The sequence below is a fragment of the Vitis vinifera genome, chromosome 14, assembly GCF_030704535.1.
Source record: "Vitis vinifera cultivar Pinot Noir 40024 chromosome 14, ASM3070453v1".
NCBI classification, from domain to species: Eukaryota; Viridiplantae; Streptophyta; class Magnoliopsida; order Vitales; family Vitaceae; genus Vitis; species Vitis vinifera.
In genome coordinates this window covers 29404328-29423346 of record NC_081818.1, presented here as the reverse complement: position 1 = coordinate 29423346, position 19019 = coordinate 29404328, and the positions used below count along the sequence as shown (strand labels likewise).

General features: G+C 39.7%; 2 protein-coding genes across 2 annotated transcripts; one reads left to right on the top strand and one right to left on the bottom strand.

Annotated features, from left to right (window-relative positions):
- Positions 1 to 1357: 1357 nt before the first annotated feature.
- LOC100247366 (tubulin alpha chain) lies at positions 1358 to 3295 on the bottom strand. The gene is made up of 4 exons (XM_002283162.5): positions 3072 to 3295; positions 2747 to 2981; positions 2287 to 2657; positions 1358 to 2180 (listed from the first exon to the last, which is right to left on the bottom strand). The coding sequence occupies exons 1-4, from the start codon at positions 3162 to 3164 to the stop codon at positions 1527 to 1529; spliced, it is 1353 nt and encodes a 450-aa protein (XP_002283198.1). The 5' UTR covers positions 3165 to 3295; the 3' UTR covers positions 1358 to 1526.
- Positions 3296 to 10360: 7065 nt separating this feature from the next.
- On the top strand, positions 10361 to 17812 carry LOC100262734 (ABC transporter B family member 19). Its single transcript, XM_002283015.5, has 10 exons — positions 10361 to 10976; positions 11072 to 11126; positions 11519 to 11694; positions 12022 to 12222; positions 12610 to 12869; positions 12958 to 13274; positions 13363 to 13586; positions 13679 to 14498; positions 14595 to 14836; positions 16374 to 17812. Exons 1-10 carry the CDS (start codon positions 10728 to 10730, stop codon positions 17580 to 17582), a joined length of 3753 nt encoding a protein of 1250 aa, XP_002283051.2. The 5' UTR covers positions 10361 to 10727; the 3' UTR covers positions 17583 to 17812.
- The last annotated feature ends 1207 nt before the right edge of the window (positions 17813 to 19019 follow it).

Sequence of the window (19019 nt, the reverse complement as noted above, 5' to 3'; positions counted from 1 at the left end):
GTTGTGTGGTTTTCATTCTATTGTGTTGACTCAAGACCCCGACAAAAGTTCCATGAAGATAAAGGGTTCAAACTGGGGAAAAAGTCCGAGTCATCTTGATATTAGAGTTGAAAAGTTTTGGCATTGGCTTGAAATTAAATCCATTGTTCTGCAATTTTTTTTTCCTTATATTTCTATTGGTGAGGGAATCCTTGTTTTGGTAATGTGATATAGTGGTTGAGAAACACATTCAGTATCAGGGGCATGATGGCATAAACCAATTTTAAATTGCCTGTGCTTAAAATATCTATGTTGAGTCCCTTTTCCTATTTTGGAGGCATGGGGCTCTGATTCTGGTTGCCATATGCATCGCTATTTACACATGTCACGCAGCTGGTAGCGAGTTGCGACTTGTTGCTTGGATGACCTGGTGGGATGGCCACTCTGGTCTTTGGGCCCCAAAGGCATCTAGCTGCCTCCCCTCAACAGGGGAGTTCAAGGGATTGAGTTGTTCGAAGTCTTGCTTAGAGCAGCTTATCACATGGACAGTAACCATCCAAATTTGTTATTATTTAACAAACTCTTGAATTGGGGCCCTGAAATTTCGGTTGCCGACAGTTTGATTTCGCCATATTGCAGGGCGAAGTCACTTGCCATTTCATTCTACTTCCTTTGAAAATGATGGCATTCCTTTATCACTTTTCTGGCATGAATTTTGCATATAGTACTAACAGTGGATATCTTTAGGATTTTCCCTAAAAAACCAATTCCATGAACTCATTTTCCGCATAAATTGAAGGTCTTGTGATAGCAAATTAGTCAGTTGCCCCACTGATATGTGTCGGCATAGACTGTTGAATGAAGAATAGACTAAAAGTGACAATGTACAGAGACAAAACAAGACTTATGCAGGCAGCATAGATCTGATTAATTGGATATGAAACATGCTTTATGACTTTGTTTGAGCATTATGAATCTGATTACTTTGCTTTCCTAGTGGCATAAAATCCGATAAATTGGATTTATCCATGATAGGCGCTACAGTATGACTTTGTTTGAGCAGCATAAATGCATGGATCAGGCATGCCAATAACATAGTTGACCTGTAGAAAAAGCCCCCAAAAAGTTGAGCTCATGAATACTATGGGGGGGTGGGGGATCGGGTCTTCAACAGTCCTGCTCTTGCTTTTGAATTCCTAAAATTGCTCAGAGTTTTGAATCCTGTTGGTATTGAATTCAGGCTACTGGGTTTGATGAGTTTAGGTTTGAGAATTGAGGATGGTTAACCAAAATTGAATCCCATATCATTGTTAATGTTCAATCTCAAGAGCAGCAGATATAACAGCAGAACAAATGAGTGAAAGAGGACAATCTAATGGAAGATTGAAACCGAGTTTTCATTCACTAGAATTAATTTGGACCTAGAACAGAATAAGCCAAGAAAGCAACAAGCACTAAGCTACAATTGTAAACCCTAATGAATCCCTCCATTGCAGACCAATGAGACCATTGACTTTCAACTTCAGAACAGAAGAGGCTAACACCATCTAGTACTCATCACCCTCATCCTCTTCGCCTTCTGCAGATTCTGCCCCAACCTCCTCATAATCCTTTTCTAAAGCAGCCAGGTCCTCCCTAGCCTCTGAAAACTCCCCTTCCTCCATACCCTCGCCAACATACCAGTGCACAAAAGCACGCTTGGCATACATCAAATCAAACTTGTGATCAATCCTTGAAAACACCTCAGCAACGCTGGTGGAGTTTGATATCATGCAGACTGCCCTCTGAACCTTGGCCAAGTCTCCCCCAGGAACCACTGTGGGAGGCTGGTAGTTGATTCCACACTTGAACCCAGTAGGGCACCAGTCCACAAACTGGATGGTCCTCTTTGTCTTGATTGTGGCCACAGCTGCATTCACATCCTTGGGCACCACATCACCCCTGTACATCAAACAGCAAGCCATGTATTTTCCATGGCGAGGGTCACATTTAGCCATCATGGAAGATGGCTCAAACGCACTGTTGGTGATCTCTGCAACTGAAAGCTGCTCATGGTAGGCCTTCTCGGCTGATATGACTGGGGCATATGAAGAAAGCATGAAATGGATTCTTGGGTATGGGACTAAATTTGTCTGGAACTCAGTCACATCCACATTGAGGGCTCCATCGAAGCGGAGAGATGCAGTCAGAGAGGAAATCACCTGTATAGATATCAGTTCATATATCAACAAAACTTCCTCCTCAACATGCTATTACAAACATGCTATTGCGGAAATGACTAAAGGGTGAGAGAATCGATCATCCAACCTGAGAAACAAGCCTGTTGAGATTGGTGTAAGTTGGTCTCTCAATGTCCAGCGATCTGCGGCAGATGTCATAGATGGCCTCATTGTCTAGGAGCACTGCAACATCAGTGTGCTCCAAGAGGGAATGAGTCGACAAAACACTATTGTAAGGCTCCACAACGCTGGTGGACACCTGAGGGGAAGGGTAAACAGTGAAACCCAGTTTCGATTTCTTCCCATAGTCCACAGAAAGCCGCTCCAGAAGCAGAGATCCGAGACCCGAGCCAGTCCCACCACCAACAGCATGGAAGACAAGAAACCCTTGAAGCCCAGTGCAGTTGTCAGCAAGCTTTCTGATCCGGTCAAGACACAGATCTACGATCTCTTTCCCAACTGCCAAATAAACAGAATGATAATGTCAAGTGGAGAACTCCCCAACTGAGGTATTCAAGAATCAAGCCAAAAGAGGCTAGAAATCTTACTTGTATAATGGCCTCTGGCAAAGTTGTTGGCAGCGTCTTCTTTGCCGCTGATGAGTTGCTCCGGGTGGAAGAGTTGGCGGTAAGTCCCGGTCCTCACCTCGTCGATGACAGTGGGCTCCAAGTCAAGGAAAACAGCCCGAGGGACATGCTTTCCGGCTCCGGTTTCGCTGAAAAATGTGTTGAAGGCGTCGTCTCCACCACCGACTGTTTTGTCACTGGGCATCTGTCCATCAGGCTGAAGAAAACAGCAAAACCCAGAAAGCAATTCATTCAGTACCTCAAAAATATTGAAAAATCTTGGAACTTTTTCGAAGCGAAACCTCACCTGAATGCCATGTTCAAGGCAGTAAAGCTCCCAACAAGCATTCCCAACTTGGATTCCAGCCTGCCCAATGTGGATTGAAATGCACTCCCTCATTTTTCCGGCCTAAGAAAAGAAATATTACACTGCAAGACTGAGAGATAAACTGGGAGAAAGAGAGCGGGGGCTGCCACAGACGTATACGAAGACGTCAAATGGAACAGAGAATGTGAGAGCGTGGAAATGAAGGAAGCTCTCTCTATATAGAGAGTATAGACAGTTGTCAAGTAGCCGTTTGAAAAGGCTAAAAATTAGGGTGCAGGTGGTGCCTTTTTTTTGAAATTTGAAATTTGAATATCACCCATCCAGCTGCGTTTCTGACCGTTATGCTCATTTGGGTGGGAACCTCCCGTTTTGAAATTTGAATTGGGCAGCCCAAATTAAAGTTGGATTGTCCTTAAGGGTCTGTTTGGATCCTAAGACCACCAATCCTTCTGTACAAATTCTTGGGTTTTTGAAATTCTTGTCTGCTTGAGGCATGAGCAGTTTGAATGTGGAGGGTCCACAGTCGTTAAATCTATTCGAGTACAAATTTACATTGAACCAATTGAATTTCAAAATAACAACTGCCCATCTCAAGAAGTTTACATCCCAAGTAGTTGAATTTGCTAAATTCGAGTTGGGCCAAGGCAAGGGAAGCACACCCTGCTAGCCCAATGGGCCTGCATGCCAGAGCACGGAGGATTTGCTTACTAGTATAGCTTGGGCTCTGGGCCCTTTGAGATGACTTTGTCTAAATGCTCTTTCCTAGACTGAGGACTGCTATTTAGTTAATAAAATAAACTTTTGACTTAAATCGATAGCTTAACACGATAAAATCTTGATTATCGGAAAGTTTTAAGTACTTAGAATCGACATCAAGCCGATTCACTTTATTTAGAGTGTGCTCAAAGTTTAGAGTTCTTCGCAATTTGGTATGGTCTCATCATTGTCTGATTCATAGTATAAAGAAACATCTTAACTAGTGAACCAGGCCCAATTCCCTTGGAAGGGGACACTAATAAGGATAAGAGCCTTAGCGTACTCAAATATCATTATTTTAGTATTAGATATATTTTCAAGTTCCGTTTATTATAGTTGATCCTCACAAATTTTGTCATAAATATAATATTTTTTCAATAAATTATTACTTTTTTTTATCATTTTTTTTAAATTTTATAAGTTTTCATCTACTATTACCCACCTTTTTTTGTTTAAATTTTCTTCTTATATTAGTCATGTGTTGTTTTAAGAATACAACCCAAAATCCAGGAATAAATACGATCATTGATTTGGAAATTAATTTTGAGACCAAAAGCAAAAGCAAAAAGCACAAAAAAAAAGAAAAAAAGAAAAAAAAGGAAGCCTGTTTGAATTGAGCTAACGCCCTACTTTAACCCGGATCCTAAGTAGACAAAGCCATAAAAAAAGGGTGTAGGGAGAGAATTATAGAGAGAAATACAGAGAATGTGACACATACTCAGTGACCCTCCAAGGGCTCACCAGCTATGCCCTTACTTTACGGCCATAGACCCATCCATGTGAAGAATCATTAGCAGCTTAAAAGTAAAAAGTATCTAAATATCATTCCTCTTCCAAAGCTTTTCTTCTATACAAGTCATGGGACACATGCATTGCATTTCCAAGCTTTATCTATGCTTTACAGACATTCCAAGTGTTCATCCTCCCCTCTGGAATCCATACTTTACTTTCCCTGCCCAAAGCAAGGGCCATGCTCCAAACTCCAAGCTCCAAGCTGTGAGCCTTGGAGCATGGCTCCGAACAAGAGTCAAGCTGTGCACACAAATCCTAGAACTTGAAAATCTGATTTTAAAAAACACTTCTAATATTTTTAATATTTAAAATTTTTTATGAAAAAAATTACTTTGAAGTGTTAAGAAAAAATAGAAACGCTTCATAGAATTATCATCAAACAATTTTAAGGTCTATTTGGTAGTATTTTTAAAAAACACTTTTAAGAAGTGTTTTTAAGAACTCTGATTCTCACAGGAAATTAGGAGTGAGCACAGTAGTTTGTTGACTTTGTCACAATTCCATGAGCCTAAAGTACTGTTTCTCTCAAATGTTGATTCAGGAGAACCCTAGCATGAAAGTATCAGTGGAGTCACTTGTCAAATTCATGAGGACTACTCATTGAAACTAATTGCATTAGGGTGTCCATATGTCAAAAGCTACCCGATTTTGCGCTTGATCATCATACCTTGTCATGCTAATAATAATTAGACAACAAAATGAAAAGCTCTAAAGGTATGGAACAATAAGGTATATGGCTTGGTATAATTAAGATAATGACAGGTTGCAGAGGGGCCCTAAAGTGGTATTGTGGCCTGTAAGTTGGAGGATTTTGGTTTTTCAGGAGCAGGGCCAGGCATCATTTGGTCATCTGTAGAAAGGGTTTTGGTATACATCATGATTAATTTGTACATACAGCATTTGGACATAACAGTAGTATTGTTAGCTGGGTTATGAAAGATGGACTGATTCTCTAGATTTTTCAGGGATTTGGGGCTGTTGCTGCATGTGATTTGTCCATGTATAATTCTTGTTTGCATTATAAAGAAAGGGAAATGAGGTCATTCCCTGGATTGAAAATTGACCATGGCATAGAAAACTTGTTCAGAACAAGAGTCAAGAAAACAAAACAAATTCATTTGAATGTCATAATAGGCAATGTCACCTCATCAGGCATCTGCATACCAACATGTATTTTTTTTTCAAGAATATGATCATGGATTAGGTGGGAAAGATCAGCACAAATCGACAATTATTCATCTATTCATTCACTTTATATATATGTTTCAGTTGGCTTAGGCCCCCACCCCCCAGGCCCCCAGCCATGGTCCCAAACCCAAGAATGTAGTCCCCCAACTTTTACACCCCAGGCCCCCCCCAAGTGTGGACCATGGCTCCTCCTGCGTTAAGCCTCAGTTTCCTTCTTTTTTTCTTTTTTCCCGGGTTTTGACGAGTTACACTGGTTTCTGATCAGATTGGTGTGGAACCATATTTGAAGCCTTGTGATCATGTTGGGAGATTATGATTTAATGGTAGTGTGAAGCCATGGAGGATCTGGATGTGCCCTCATGCTGCAGAGGATCATTCAGTTTGATATTATATTGAGAAATGGAGGTATCTAAACCCTAATTCTAGAAGCATAGCACATGCAGCATAGTGTTAGTGAAACTTAAACTAGGTCTAAATTCACCAAGATGGATCTGGTGTCCCCAAAAGTGGCTACAACACAACCAAAGCCACTTCACCTTATTAATAATATTATTATTATTTTGAAAATAAACTTTGGCTTAAGACCATTCTGCACATTTTATTATACTCTCTACTTCACATTTTGCAGATATTAATGCCACTGTGAAGCCAACTTTAGAACCATTGAGGGGCCAAGAGACCACAAGTACAATTGAGTGTCAAAGGACTAGCAGACCATTTTCCTCCTCTTTGTGTCCTTTGATCTTAGCTTTTGACAATGAGCATCTAGCTTAAACTATTGGATAATCACTTTAAGATGATTAACTAACTTGGGAAAATTAAATAACTAAGATTTGTCGGTGTCCCTAGCATGCCTTCTCGCGCGCTGTCGCATTGATGACACCTATCGGAAGAGAAGAGAAGTCGAATCTTTGAAAATAAAAATAAAAATGAAGTACCATTTTGATGATTCAAAGGGGTATGATGAAGAAAACTAGATGTTTTATGGTACATTTTTTTTTTTTTTTTTGTATTAGGGGTTAGTTTGGTTGTAATTAAGATAATGGTTTGGTAGAATGCTTCCTAAGAAGATGCCAGTCACAGGTTTGCAAAATATGAAGTGTCCAAACTAAGGTCATAAAAATATACTATTATGTGACATAGGGTTGAAGAATGAAGACCAACCCTAGAATTGGTTGTTCCATCACATGCATTACAAACAATATACACATTTTCTAGAACAAATTTTGATTCCACCCATATTCCTTCACTTTGGGTTAGAACTTGAGCTACACACTAGGTTATGGCATGTCAAACCAAAAACTATGGACTTGTCCTCAAATGTTCTAAAAAGTAACTTGTTTTTAAAACAATTTTTTTTTTTAAAAAAAAAGGGTTTTTCTCAAATATTTGTTAAACATATTTTCTAAGTTAGAAATTCATTTTCTGGCATAAAGAACTAAATATTATTTTCACGAGTAGTTACCAAATTAGGCCTATAATTCAATTCTAAGTTTTTATCGATTAAATTAGGGTTAATTTCACTCACATTTCCTAATGTTTGAGCTAAATATACTTAACTTCATTCATTTGAAATTTTGCCAAAAACCTTCCTTACTTTGAGTGAGAGAGGTGAATGAAATTAACTGATAAGAAGGGTAAATGAGGTTTTTAATGAAAATTTAAATTGATAAGGGCTTGGTGTATTTAGCTGAGATAAGTGAAATTAACCTTACAAAATTACTAATTACTTCAAAAGTATAAGTTTTTATCTGAAATGTGAATATTGTTTTGAGTCCAATCTAAACTTAAATTTAAGCCCAGAAAGGGGGCCCACGCCCAAGTCCAAGCCCAATGGCCCAATAAATCAATTGAGAATGAGGCTGGGGGCCCAGGGCAACATGCAAGCCAACTAGTGCATGTGGTGTGATTGATAACAGGAAAGTGGATGATTGCACCCTGAATGTGACCTGGGAGACAATTACTAAAACAACTTTTGGAAGCTCATTTTCAAGACAAGTGTTTGCTCACACTCCCCATAGTGACAAGGATATGGTCACAATTTACAAAGTGTGTGAGTGAGGTGATTGGGTTGAAAGAAAAAAACAGAGAAAATTTCACATGATTTTGCCACCTGACCTACCCCAATGCCAATTTCTTTTGCCGCAGAATCATATGCTTGGAATGATAAGGATGACATCCCTATAAGCCCTCCACCACAACATCAACATGGATTGATAGTGAATGTTGAATTAATGTGTGGATTAAATCATATAGTTCTAAAGCGTTGTTTACATTTGGATTAAATCTAACCCTTTTCTATTAATCAAGACTCGTTATCTAAGAGATATTTTCCAGTGATTCTTACGAAAGCGTTTCTATCATTAATGGTTTTGTCAATAACATTTTTCATTAAAAATATTTTAAAGAAAATCACTCAATGCTCGGATATAAACTTAAAAAAAAAATTATATAATCAAAAAATATTTTTTAAAAAATTATTTACGAAATTAATTATTAGATTTTTTTTAAATGTATTGAACATTTTTATACGACTTTCAAAATTAGGAAACATTCTTAATCTTTTTCAAAATCAATTTCAAAGGGACTAAACATGATCAATAGATGCATGGATGAGGACAACTTTGATTTTTGTTACAAGTTAAAAAAATTTAGTCCACACAAGTAAGGAATATGTTGAAGCATCCTTATCACATTTTGTCATAAAGGGGAACATATAGTGGTGCACAAGGTTAGGACGTTAGACATGGGCCTAACTTAAGAAAATTTGACATTTACTATAGATTTGTGGAAATTATTGCTTACAATAAAAATATTTCTTCCACCCAACAAATGAAAATGGTCACTGGACACAACCCACCAGTCAATCAATCATCTAAAAGAACTGCCTTTAAGAATATGGTCTTCAAGTGAGACCCATGCACTGGTTTTTGGGCTTAGAGACAGTCAGTCTCCTAGACAGAGCACTGTTCAAGAGACAAAATGAGACAATGGATATAATTGAGGGGTAGAATGTATTGAACTCTAATATTTTCCATTGAAATTAGAATTTAAGTTCCAATGTATTCAAAGGACACAAGGATGAGAAATTCCAAACAAGAAATTCCCAAGAAAGGACACTAGAAAATTTCATGTGGAGACATGGTAAAATAACATAATAGATGGGAAAGACATTCAAAAAGATTTGACATTCATGTAATATTAGGGAACAAAACAGTATGAATCCTTTCAGCAAACAGTAAAATTTGGTGGGACAATAATTTACCTTTAAAAATAAATTTATAAGGTTGTTAAGGACTAGCTTTATTATAATATTTGATCAGATCGTGTTATTAAAGTATTTAATCCTTAAATGGGGCATAATGGTGTAGCATATCTCATTTCAATCAAACAAACAAAATCAAAGAAAGTTCCAACAAACTCATTAAAAGTGTAAGAGCATAAGTGAAAAATTCTAAACATTTATAATCCCGATGTTATACATGTATATATAATGTAATGTAATGTAAGGAGTTTGTATTAGGTTAATAGAAATTCGTATATGCATAACATAAGAAACTTTCTTTCACGTCTCGACTATTTGTCGTATGCTTTATATTTAAATTTAATCCCATTACTCTATTATTTGATCTTATTTATTTCTATATGATATATTGATTTGTATCTCTTTTAATAACTTAAATTTTATTGTATGCTTTCAAAAACTTGAATTGTTTCTTTAATAGATGTCAATTTGATATCATACAATTTTCCTAATCTTAAAACTTATTTAAATTTAAAAAAAAAAACAACCAAATACCATTTAAAAATAATTTCTTATATTTTCAATATGACTCGAGCATGATTCATTACTAATTATGTTATATATTAGTTATAAATTAGTATGTTCCAATAAATAAATAAATAAATAAAAAGTAAAGATAAAAATGGAAAAAAAATTTACAAGAAAATTTTTACAAATATTACTTATTAAAATATAATATGTCATCCATTTCTTATTATTATAACTATAATTATTTATTGTTTTAAGTGAATATTAGTATATTCCTTTTAGCGTGATATCTAAAAACATCATATTTCATTAAAATTTTTATTTGTGATAACTAATAAGATATAAGTATTCTATTTTAGTAATTGAACGTAGTCTAAATATTTAATACTAAAAAATAAATATTTACATTTTAATCACAATAAAAAAATTTATTTTTTATTGGTATTTTCATATCTTTATCACATTTATTATACTAGTGGATACGTTTTTCTTATCTTTAATCACATTTTTGAAACTTTACTCATACCTTTTTTATAACTTGATCATGTTTTTTATGCCTTTGATTATAATTCATATGTTATGATGAAACTTTTACTTTATACATGTCCAAATATGATTGTTGGATATGCAAAGTTACTAAATTAAATTTGAAGAAATTACATTCATAATTTAGAAAAATATTTGGTATGTGACAAATATTTATTTTAAAGTAGAAAATAATATATATATATATATAGGAAGAGAGAGAAGAAAGCAAGGAGAGTAACAATTGAGATTCCAGTTAACTAGGGACCAAACTGTATTATTTGCAAACCTCAGTTAGGTGAAGTCCTCTCCAGTCTCCACCTATATAACCAGCCTCACTCCACTCCATTTCCCTCTACGCTTTGCCTCTCGTCTCCCTGCTTTTCTCTTTTCTTCTCCGGCCACTGGCCTCAAAACACTGCGTTTAGGACTCATAAATCAACCCAGGCCCACATTCTCAGTGGTTGATTTCTGGTTCAGCTTCACTGCTTCATTGAGTGAGGGAGGATCTGTGAATGGTTGGCGGTGGGCGTGCTTGATTTGGTTTGTGGTGTGGTTTTTTGGGGGCTCGTTTGTGGGGAGGCAAGTGGGGTTGGGGTGGAATGGCGGAGGGTGGTGCGGAGGCGAAGGCGTTGCCGGAGGCGGAGAAGAAGAAGGAGCAGAGTCTGCCGTTTTACCAGCTGTTCTCGTTTGCGGACAAGTATGATTGGATTCTGATGGTGTCCGGCAGCGTCGGTGCGGTGATTCATGGCTCGTCCATGCCGGTGTTCTTTCTTTTGTTTGGAGAGATGGTGAATGGATTCGGGAAGAACCAGACTGATTTGAGCAAGATGACTGAAGAAGTCGCCAAGGTTCATTCATGCTCCGATCTAACTATCGTGTACACACCATTTTTGTATTGGTTTCAGATCTCAGATCTCGTCTCTTTTGTTTCTGATCATTGCAGTACGCTCTCTATTTCGTCTACCTCGGAGTGGTGGTCTGCATATCATCCTACGCAGGTGAGCCCAAAAGCGATCAACCCGCCTTTTCTCATTCCACTGCCCACCCATTTCCGTTTGTTTCCCGAGAAAACCACAGGAACGAGAAAAGAAAAGAAAATTTACAACCCAAGTTTCTATACGGGTAGTCCAAGTAAGCAGTGTGCCAGTTCATTACGGTTGGGTGGGTGCGTGCCGGCGCACGTGGTTCCGTGGACCGACCCTCGTCGTTTTCCTCTTATCTCTTGTCATTCTCAACATGTTTATTTTGACATTATCTCAAAACAACCCCCATCTCTATCACAGCCCCATAAATGTAGTTTCTCGGAATACTACTTTTTCCCATGATCACTATTCTTATACCGTCAAAAACAACTGAAAACTCACCCTCAAGACCTCTTTAATTTTTACAGAAATTGCATGTTGGATGTACACCGGAGAGAGGCAAGTGAGCACCCTGAGGAAGAAGTATTTGGAGGCTGTGTTGAAGCAGGACGTGGGCTTCTTTGATACAGATGCTAGAACAGGGGATATTGTTTTTAGCGTTTCCACTGATACACTGCTTGTTCAAGATGCCATTAGCGAGAAGGTCTTGTTTTTGCGCTCTCTCGATTTTTTCTGTTTTTTTTTTTTATCTTCTAATTTGCCTTTTCTTTTGGTTCATGTACTGTTAACTTGAAATATAGTACTTGGTGAGGCATGGTGTTAAATTGGGAAAAAAAGGCTCATCCGGGTAGTTGAGTGGAGCATTAATGCGGGTCCCATGGAGTACTGTGATTTTTTCAGGTGGTGCACGGTAGCAAAACCAGTGTTAGCGTGCGCCAGCTTGTGTATGGTGGCGTTTGTGATGATGAGTTGCTGTGATTTTGTCTGGGATGGTGGAATTTTGAGAATTTGTGTGGTTTTTGGATTTCAGGTTGGGAATTTCATACATTACCTGTCCACTTTTCTGGCGGGACTGGTGGTTGGTTTTGTATCGGCATGGAGGCTGGCATTACTTAGTGTGGCAGTGATCCCGGGAATTGCCTTTGCTGGGGGCTTATATGCATATACGCTAACAGGACTAACGTCCAAGAGCCGGGAATCGTATGCAAATGCTGGCATCATTGCTGAGCAGGTGAGAAACTTCCTTCATGTCCTGACTTAGTTCTGTATAGTTGTATGAATTATGCCTTTTTGGTGAAAACTCCACTTGCGTTGCTTGGCTAAGTTACAGGCAGTGAGTGTATGACCCATTTGTTTAATCTTTTCTCTAGGTTTCCTGATGAGCTTTTGACATTTTGTTTCATTTCAACCATGACTGAGAAAGGCCAAACTGCTCTAGAATATCTTCCTTTTAGATGCAAACAACATTTAGATTGGTCCTTAAAATCTATGAACTTTGAACTTCTGGCAACATGGTTCTAAGGGTTCACATATTAAATGTTTGTTCTGTTTAACTGAAATGTTCCTCTAAACTGAATGGTTTGTAAGGGATTTGATCCATTACTGCCTTTCTGTGTAGGCCATTGCACAAGTTCGGACTGTTTACTCATATGTTGGTGAGAGCAAGGCACTCAATTCTTATTCAGATGCAATACAAAACACATTGAAGCTTGGATACAAGGCTGGGATGGCCAAAGGCCTGGGACTAGGATGTACTTATGGAATAGCTTGCATGTCCTGGGCCCTGGTTTTCTGGTATGCTGGTGTTTTTATCAGGAATGGACAGACAGATGGAGGGAAGGCATTCACCGCAATTTTCTCAGCCATCGTTGGTGGCATGTAAGATCCCAATTTGAAATGTCTACTTTTCTCTACAGCTGGTCTATAAGCATTATTTGTAGTTAACGTCACAATTGATTTGTTACAGGAGTTTGGGCCAGTCATTCTCAAACCTTGGGGCATTTAGCAAAGGCAAAGCTGCGGGGTACAAGTTAATGGAGATTATTAGGCAAAAGCCCTCCATAGTTCAGGACCCTTCTGATGGGAAGTGCTTGGCTGAGGTTAACGGGAATATCGAATTCAAAGACGTGACCTTCAGCTACCCATCCCGGCCAGATGTTATCATCTTTCGAGATTTCTCAATTTTCTTTCCTGCAGGAAAGACAGTTGCAGTTGTTGGTGGTAGTGGGTCAGGGAAAAGCACTGTTGTCTCTTTGATAGAGAGGTTCTACGATCCTAATCAGGGTAATTAAGCAAACCTTCTCAAGTCAAAAGATTGAGACCTATTGCCATCAATGGATGGTTGTGCTGATATTTCTTACTGGCTGAGCAGGGCAAGTTTTGCTGGATAATGTGGACATAAAGACACTGCAGCTGAGATGGTTACGTGATCAGATCGGTCTGGTGAACCAAGAACCTGCGCTCTTTGCAACCACCATACTTGAGAACATACTCTATGGAAAGCCTGATGCTACAGCTGCTGAAGTGGAAGCTGCGGCTTCTGCAGCAAATGCTCACAGTTTCATTACTTTGCTTCCCAATGGGTATAACACACAGGTTGGTATACTACAACCTACATCGGTATTAAGTTGCAAATATGAATTTTATGTTTAAGTGGTTTTAAGGGTATATTCTATCTTCAAAACCAGGTTGGAGAGCGAGGAACCCAACTCTCTGGTGGCCAGAAACAAAGAATTGCAATCGCTAGAGCTATGTTGAAAAATCCAAAGATCCTTCTCCTTGATGAGGCAACCAGTGCCCTTGATGCCGGCTCTGAGAGCATTGTCCAGGAAGCTCTTGATCGCCTCATGGTTGGCAGGACGACTGTAGTTGTGGCTCATCGCCTCTCCACCATAAGAAATGTTGATACAATTGCAGTTATACAGCAAGGGCAAGTTGTCGAGACAGGAACCCATGAAGAACTAAGTGCCAAAGCTGGAGCATATGCATCATTAATTCGGTTCCAAGAAATGGTAAGAAACAGGGATTTTGCAAATCCTTCAACCCGCAGGTCGCGATCATCACGACTAAGCCATTCACTGTCAACAAAGTCTCTTAGTCTCCGGTCTGGCAGTCTGCGGAACCTAAGCTATCAGTATAGCACTGGTGCTGATGGTCGGATAGAGATGGTCTCAAATGCTGAAACGGACAAGAAAAATCCAGCACCAGATGGGTATTTTTACCGGCTTCTAAATCTCAATGCTCCAGAATGGCCCTATTCAATAATGGGTGCTGTAGGATCAGTACTCTCTGGTTTTATAGGTCCAACCTTTGCCATCGTCATGAGCAATATGATTGAAGTGTTCTACTATAGAAATCCTGCATCCATGGAGAGGAAGACGAAGGAGTATGTTTTCATTTACATTGGAGCAGGCCTGTATGCTGTCATTGCATATTTGATACAACACTACTTCTTCAGTATCATGGGAGAGAACCTCACCACAAGAGTGAGGAGGATGATGCTTGCAGGTATGAAGAATCTGGGTCCTCTCCAGATATTTCCGTCTATTTATATTTGTTCACATTCTTGATGCTTATGATTTTTTTATTCATAATTTGCCTCAGCAATCCTTAGGAATGAAGTTGGGTGGTTCGATGAGGAGGAAAACAACTCCAGCCTTCTTGCAGCTCGTCTGGCTACAGATGCAGCTGATGTGAAGTCGGCAATAGCAGAAAGAATTTCTGTTATACTACAGAACATGACGTCTCTCCTCACTTCATTCATTGTTGCTTTCATAGTGGAATGGAGGGTCTCCCTTCTCATCCTAGCCACCTTCCCCCTCCTCGTCCTTGCCAATTTTGCTCAGGTAAATTCCCATTCTCTCAACCTACAATCTATTTTTAAATTCTCATAATCCTAGCTGAGTGACTCTCTTTTAACTTCTATAATGTATTTACTCACCTTGTCAGATCCCTGCAACTGGGTCTGATCTTCAGAATCTCTACCGAGTATCTCTGGCAGTAGACGACAAAAGCAAAAAATAAAAAAATAAAAAAATAACGTGCCACCACCCTGCTGCCCTCTTGGTGTCTACCTCTTTGAAAATCACACAAACCCCAGATATAATATACAAGGATTACACATAACGCCATAGAAAAAATAGCCAAGATTCCTCCCATCCATCAACTTCTATGCAGCACTGACGAGTGCCATTGTCATTGCAGCTCAGGCTAAGATGTCTCTTTTGTTTGCCTTGTTACCCTCCCCATAGTTTTTTTTACCATCCACCGACATCTCTGGGCAACGCGCAGTATGTGCACCAGTCCTCTTTCTGACTCTAGAGAGAGACCCAAGTGAAAAGGGTCTCACCCTTTTTCTTCCTCTCTCTAGACACACAGAGAGAAAAAGAAAAGAAAAGCTTTGATTGCCTCATTTACTCTGCGTATAAGATGCCCATTGCTTTAAAGACTCGAGAGATTCTTCGCCCGTGATCATTTTCTTTTTATCATATATATAAATATTATTCTGGCAGATGTTATCTTCATCTTCTGCTATAGTTTTTCTCGGTCTTCTGAGTTTTCATGGAGGGTGTGTCAGTGGCATGGCATGGCAGTGGAGGGTCTGAGCAGACTGCCATGAAAAACAACTTCTAGCTTACACGGGGTGCGCACCTACGCACCCCTCCCCATGGAATTTCCGAATTCAATAGAGCTGGACGGTGGTGTTTTTCAAACTGTAGCACTGACAGTGGTACTATATAATTCAGCAGTTTCTGTTATTTAATTTTGAGCATGCTGTGTCCACAGTTGAATACAGTAATTGCTCAAGGACCTGCCTGCAAAACTTTATGAATATAATAGTCATGGCCTCATGTACTTATCCACATAAGAGAGACCCTTTCATGGTCCCACCAACTCCCTCACCTTCCGCCTCCATGGTCATACCGTGACTGAACCATGTGTTTGAAATTGTATATATATAAATGTTTTTTTAAGTTCTAAACCAAGTCATTGCATTGGAATGATAATGAGTTTTGGTTGTGTATTTAATGCTAACATGAGGAAATTTTGTTTTGGGGGGTGGGGGGTCATGGTCGCTAAACCCAGAAGGTCAGACCTAGGATGAAGAAAAATAAATAAATTAATCACTTCTTAATCTCTATTTTAGGGTACTTTTGACCCTCATTGAGTGCTTTACCCTTGAAACTTGAGATATATATTGTGATTTGAAGGAATCGTTGGACGCTTGGGACTTGTGATTGTGGGTCATGTTTGGAAACCCATTATTTTTGGTGGTTTGTCCTCTAATAATCCACATTTGTCTATTTCCTTAATCCTGAATTAGGTTGAATTTTTTGTTGTACCCTGACAGTTAATCGGTTATTTGTTTTCTGCCTTGAACAGCAACTTTCTCTTAAAGGATTTGCCGGAGACACAGCCAAGGCGCATGCAAAAACTAGCATGATTGCAGGGGAGGGAGTGAGCAACATCAGAACTGTTGCTGCCTTCAATGCCCAAGAGAAGATACTCTCCCTCTTTTGCTATGAGCTTCGCGTGCCTCAGATGCAAAGCCTTCGTCGTAGTCAAACTTCTGGGCTCCTCTTTGGCCTCTCTCAGCTTGCTCTTTATGCCTCTGAAGCACTCATTCTCTGGTATGGATCCCACCTTGTCAGCAAAGGGGCCTCCACCTTTTCTAAGGTTATTAAGGTTTTTGTGGTGCTGGTCATCACAGCCAATTCAGTTGCAGAAACAGTTAGTCTTGCTCCTGAGATCATTAGGGGTGGCGAGGCTGTTGGATCAGTCTTTTCTATTCTTGATCGTTCAACCAAGATTGACCCTGATGATTCAGATGCTGAACCAGTTGAATCAATCCGTGGGGAAATTGAACTACGCCACGTTGATTTTTCATACCCTTCACGGTCTGATATCACAGTGTTTAAAGACCTTAACCTAAGAATTCGAGCTGGCCAGAGCCAAGCCCTTGTTGGAGCTAGTGGGTCTGGTAAGAGTTCTGTCATTGCACTGATCGAGCGATTCTATGACCCAACTGCTGGAAAAGTTATGATTGATGGCAAAGATGTCCGGCGTTTGAACCTGAAGTCTTTGAGGCTCAAAATCGGGTTGGTACAGCAAGAGCCAGCTCTCTTTGCAGCTAGCATTTTGGACAACATTGCCTATGGCAAAGATGGAGCAACAGAAGCAGAAGTAATTGAAGCAGCTCGAGCTGCCAATGTCCACGGCTTTGTCAGCGGGTTGCCTGATGGATATAAAACTCCAGTTGGGGAGAGAGGAGTCCAACTCTCAGGAGGGCAGAAGCAAAGAATTGCCATAGCCAGGGCCGTCCTCAAGGACCCAACAATCCTCCTACTAGATGAAGCCACAAGTGCACTAGACGCAGAGTCAGAATGTGTGCTACAAGAAGCCCTGGAGAGGCTGATGAGGGGGCGCACCACAGTGCTTGTTGCCCACAGGTTATCAACCATTAGAGGGGTGGACAGCATTGGAGTAGTCCAAGATGGCCGCATTGTAGAGCAAGGTAGCCACTCCGAGCTCATCAGCCGACCCGAGGGGGCCTACTCAAGACTCTTGCAACTACAGCACCATCACATATGAGAAGAGATTTTGATAATTGTAGCAACATGGCCTCTGTTGGGTGTTGATTATGTTTGGGTCCCATTAACCTTTTGCTTTCATATTTTCCATTTCATGATGATAGTTGTAGATATATGGGGATGTGAAGAAGAAAACAAGAAGAAGAATATCAAGAGTACCCACTGCTCCATTCCCAATGGAGAAGGAAATATTATATTATCAATATCTATGGTGCATAAACCCTTGTGTTATCTGTCTGCTTAGTTGGGTGATTCATTACCCTTTGCCTTCTTTTCTAAGTTCTGTTGTACGATAATACCCAAAAGGCAAAACCAACCCCCACACAATCCCACCTTTCCAGCCCCTAAAGAGAGACCTTTCCCTTGCCCCATTTCACCTTTTCCATTGCATGTGGTTGCTAATGTGTGCTCTTTTTCATTATAGATAAGGCCTTAAGGACATCTCTCTATCTGTTAAAAGCAACACCCAACAGAAGGGATTTATTTTTCTTAAATGTAAAGCTTGAGATGTGTTGATAAATGTCCCACTTGGGACACATTAGGACCCTACCCTAAAGTCTTGTAGGTGCAGATCACATGTTGCTTTTTGCCAATTCTCCCCAGCAGGTCAAGTGAGCTTCCAAAGTATACGGCTCATGTTCAAACTTTAAGCAAGCAAGGACAGCTTCTATGAGATTGGTTATTACATTCACTAAAAGGGTGATATATTATTTGTACTTTACTCTGTTCCAAATAATAGTCCAAGCCTCCTTTACCTCTTTTACAGTTCATTTATCATGGAAAAGGTAAGAAAAAAGGCGGAATAGTGGGGAAGTCCTTGGAAACTTAAAAGAAAAATGATCCCACTGAGGAGTGGGTCGCGCATGATTTAATGGACACTTGGCAGAGAAGCATCACATCAGTACTCAGACCCATTAGGTGCCTGCCTGCAGGCTGCAAATTTGTGGGTGTTACGTACTGAGTGCAGGTGACCCGTATGGGCTCGTGGCAATTGGCACAACCCAATTATTTGGGCTTTGGCTTCTTCTCTAAACCCATATAAAATTCCAAGCAAATTACCCATTATTATATCATAAAATTGGGCCTCAAGTGTGTTCACACATTCATGGAAAAGGACAATTAGCAGAGCCCATATTGGCGTTTAGCATAGGGCAGAGCTCTATCTTTCTGTTAGATTCTTGGGGGTCCCTCAAAAGTTGCTATTGTGATGGCGTGGGCTCTGTCAATGTTGACTGTTGGTCATGAGAAAATGGTCAGAGTCTGAAAGCTACAGCCCATTTTTTCAGGCCGTATTTGTTTGTTTGCTAAAAGGGGCTTTGATGGGTCTGTTCCGAAGGCATTGGTTGATTGGTTTCCACCATTTTTTTTGCAGCTGCGCCCAAAACTCAATCACTACAAACAAGGGTTGTTCTATTGTGGTGACCCACTTCATCATGAA

What these genes read in the sequence shown, in the direction of transcription:
- LOC100262734 (XM_002283015.5), top strand. Translation starts at nt 10,728, where the DNA reads ATGGCGGAGGGTGGTGCGGAGGCGAAGGCGTTGCCGGAGGCGGAGAAG. An exon ending in GAGGAGGATGATGCTTGCAG is followed by an intron (nt 14,499 to 14,594) that starts GTATGAAGAATC and finishes AATTTGCCTCAG; the next exon opens with CAATCCTTAGGAATGAAGTT. An exon ending in TCCTTGCCAATTTTGCTCAG is followed by an intron (nt 14,837 to 16,373) that starts GTAAATTCCCAT and finishes TGCCTTGAACAG; the next exon opens with CAACTTTCTCTTAAAGGATT.
- LOC100247366 (XM_002283162.5), bottom strand. Translation starts at nt 3,164, where the DNA reads ATGAGGGAGTGCATTTCAATCCACATTGGGCAGGCTGGAATCCAAGTT. An exon ending in TGCCAGAGGCCATTATACAA is followed by an intron (nt 2,658 to 2,746) that starts GTAAGATTTCTA and finishes TTTATTTGGCAG; the next exon opens with TTGGGAAAGAGATCGTAGAT. An exon ending in TCAACAGGCTTGTTTCTCAG is followed by an intron (nt 2,181 to 2,286) that starts GTTGGATGATCG and finishes ATATCTATACAG; the next exon opens with GTGATTTCCTCTCTGACTGC.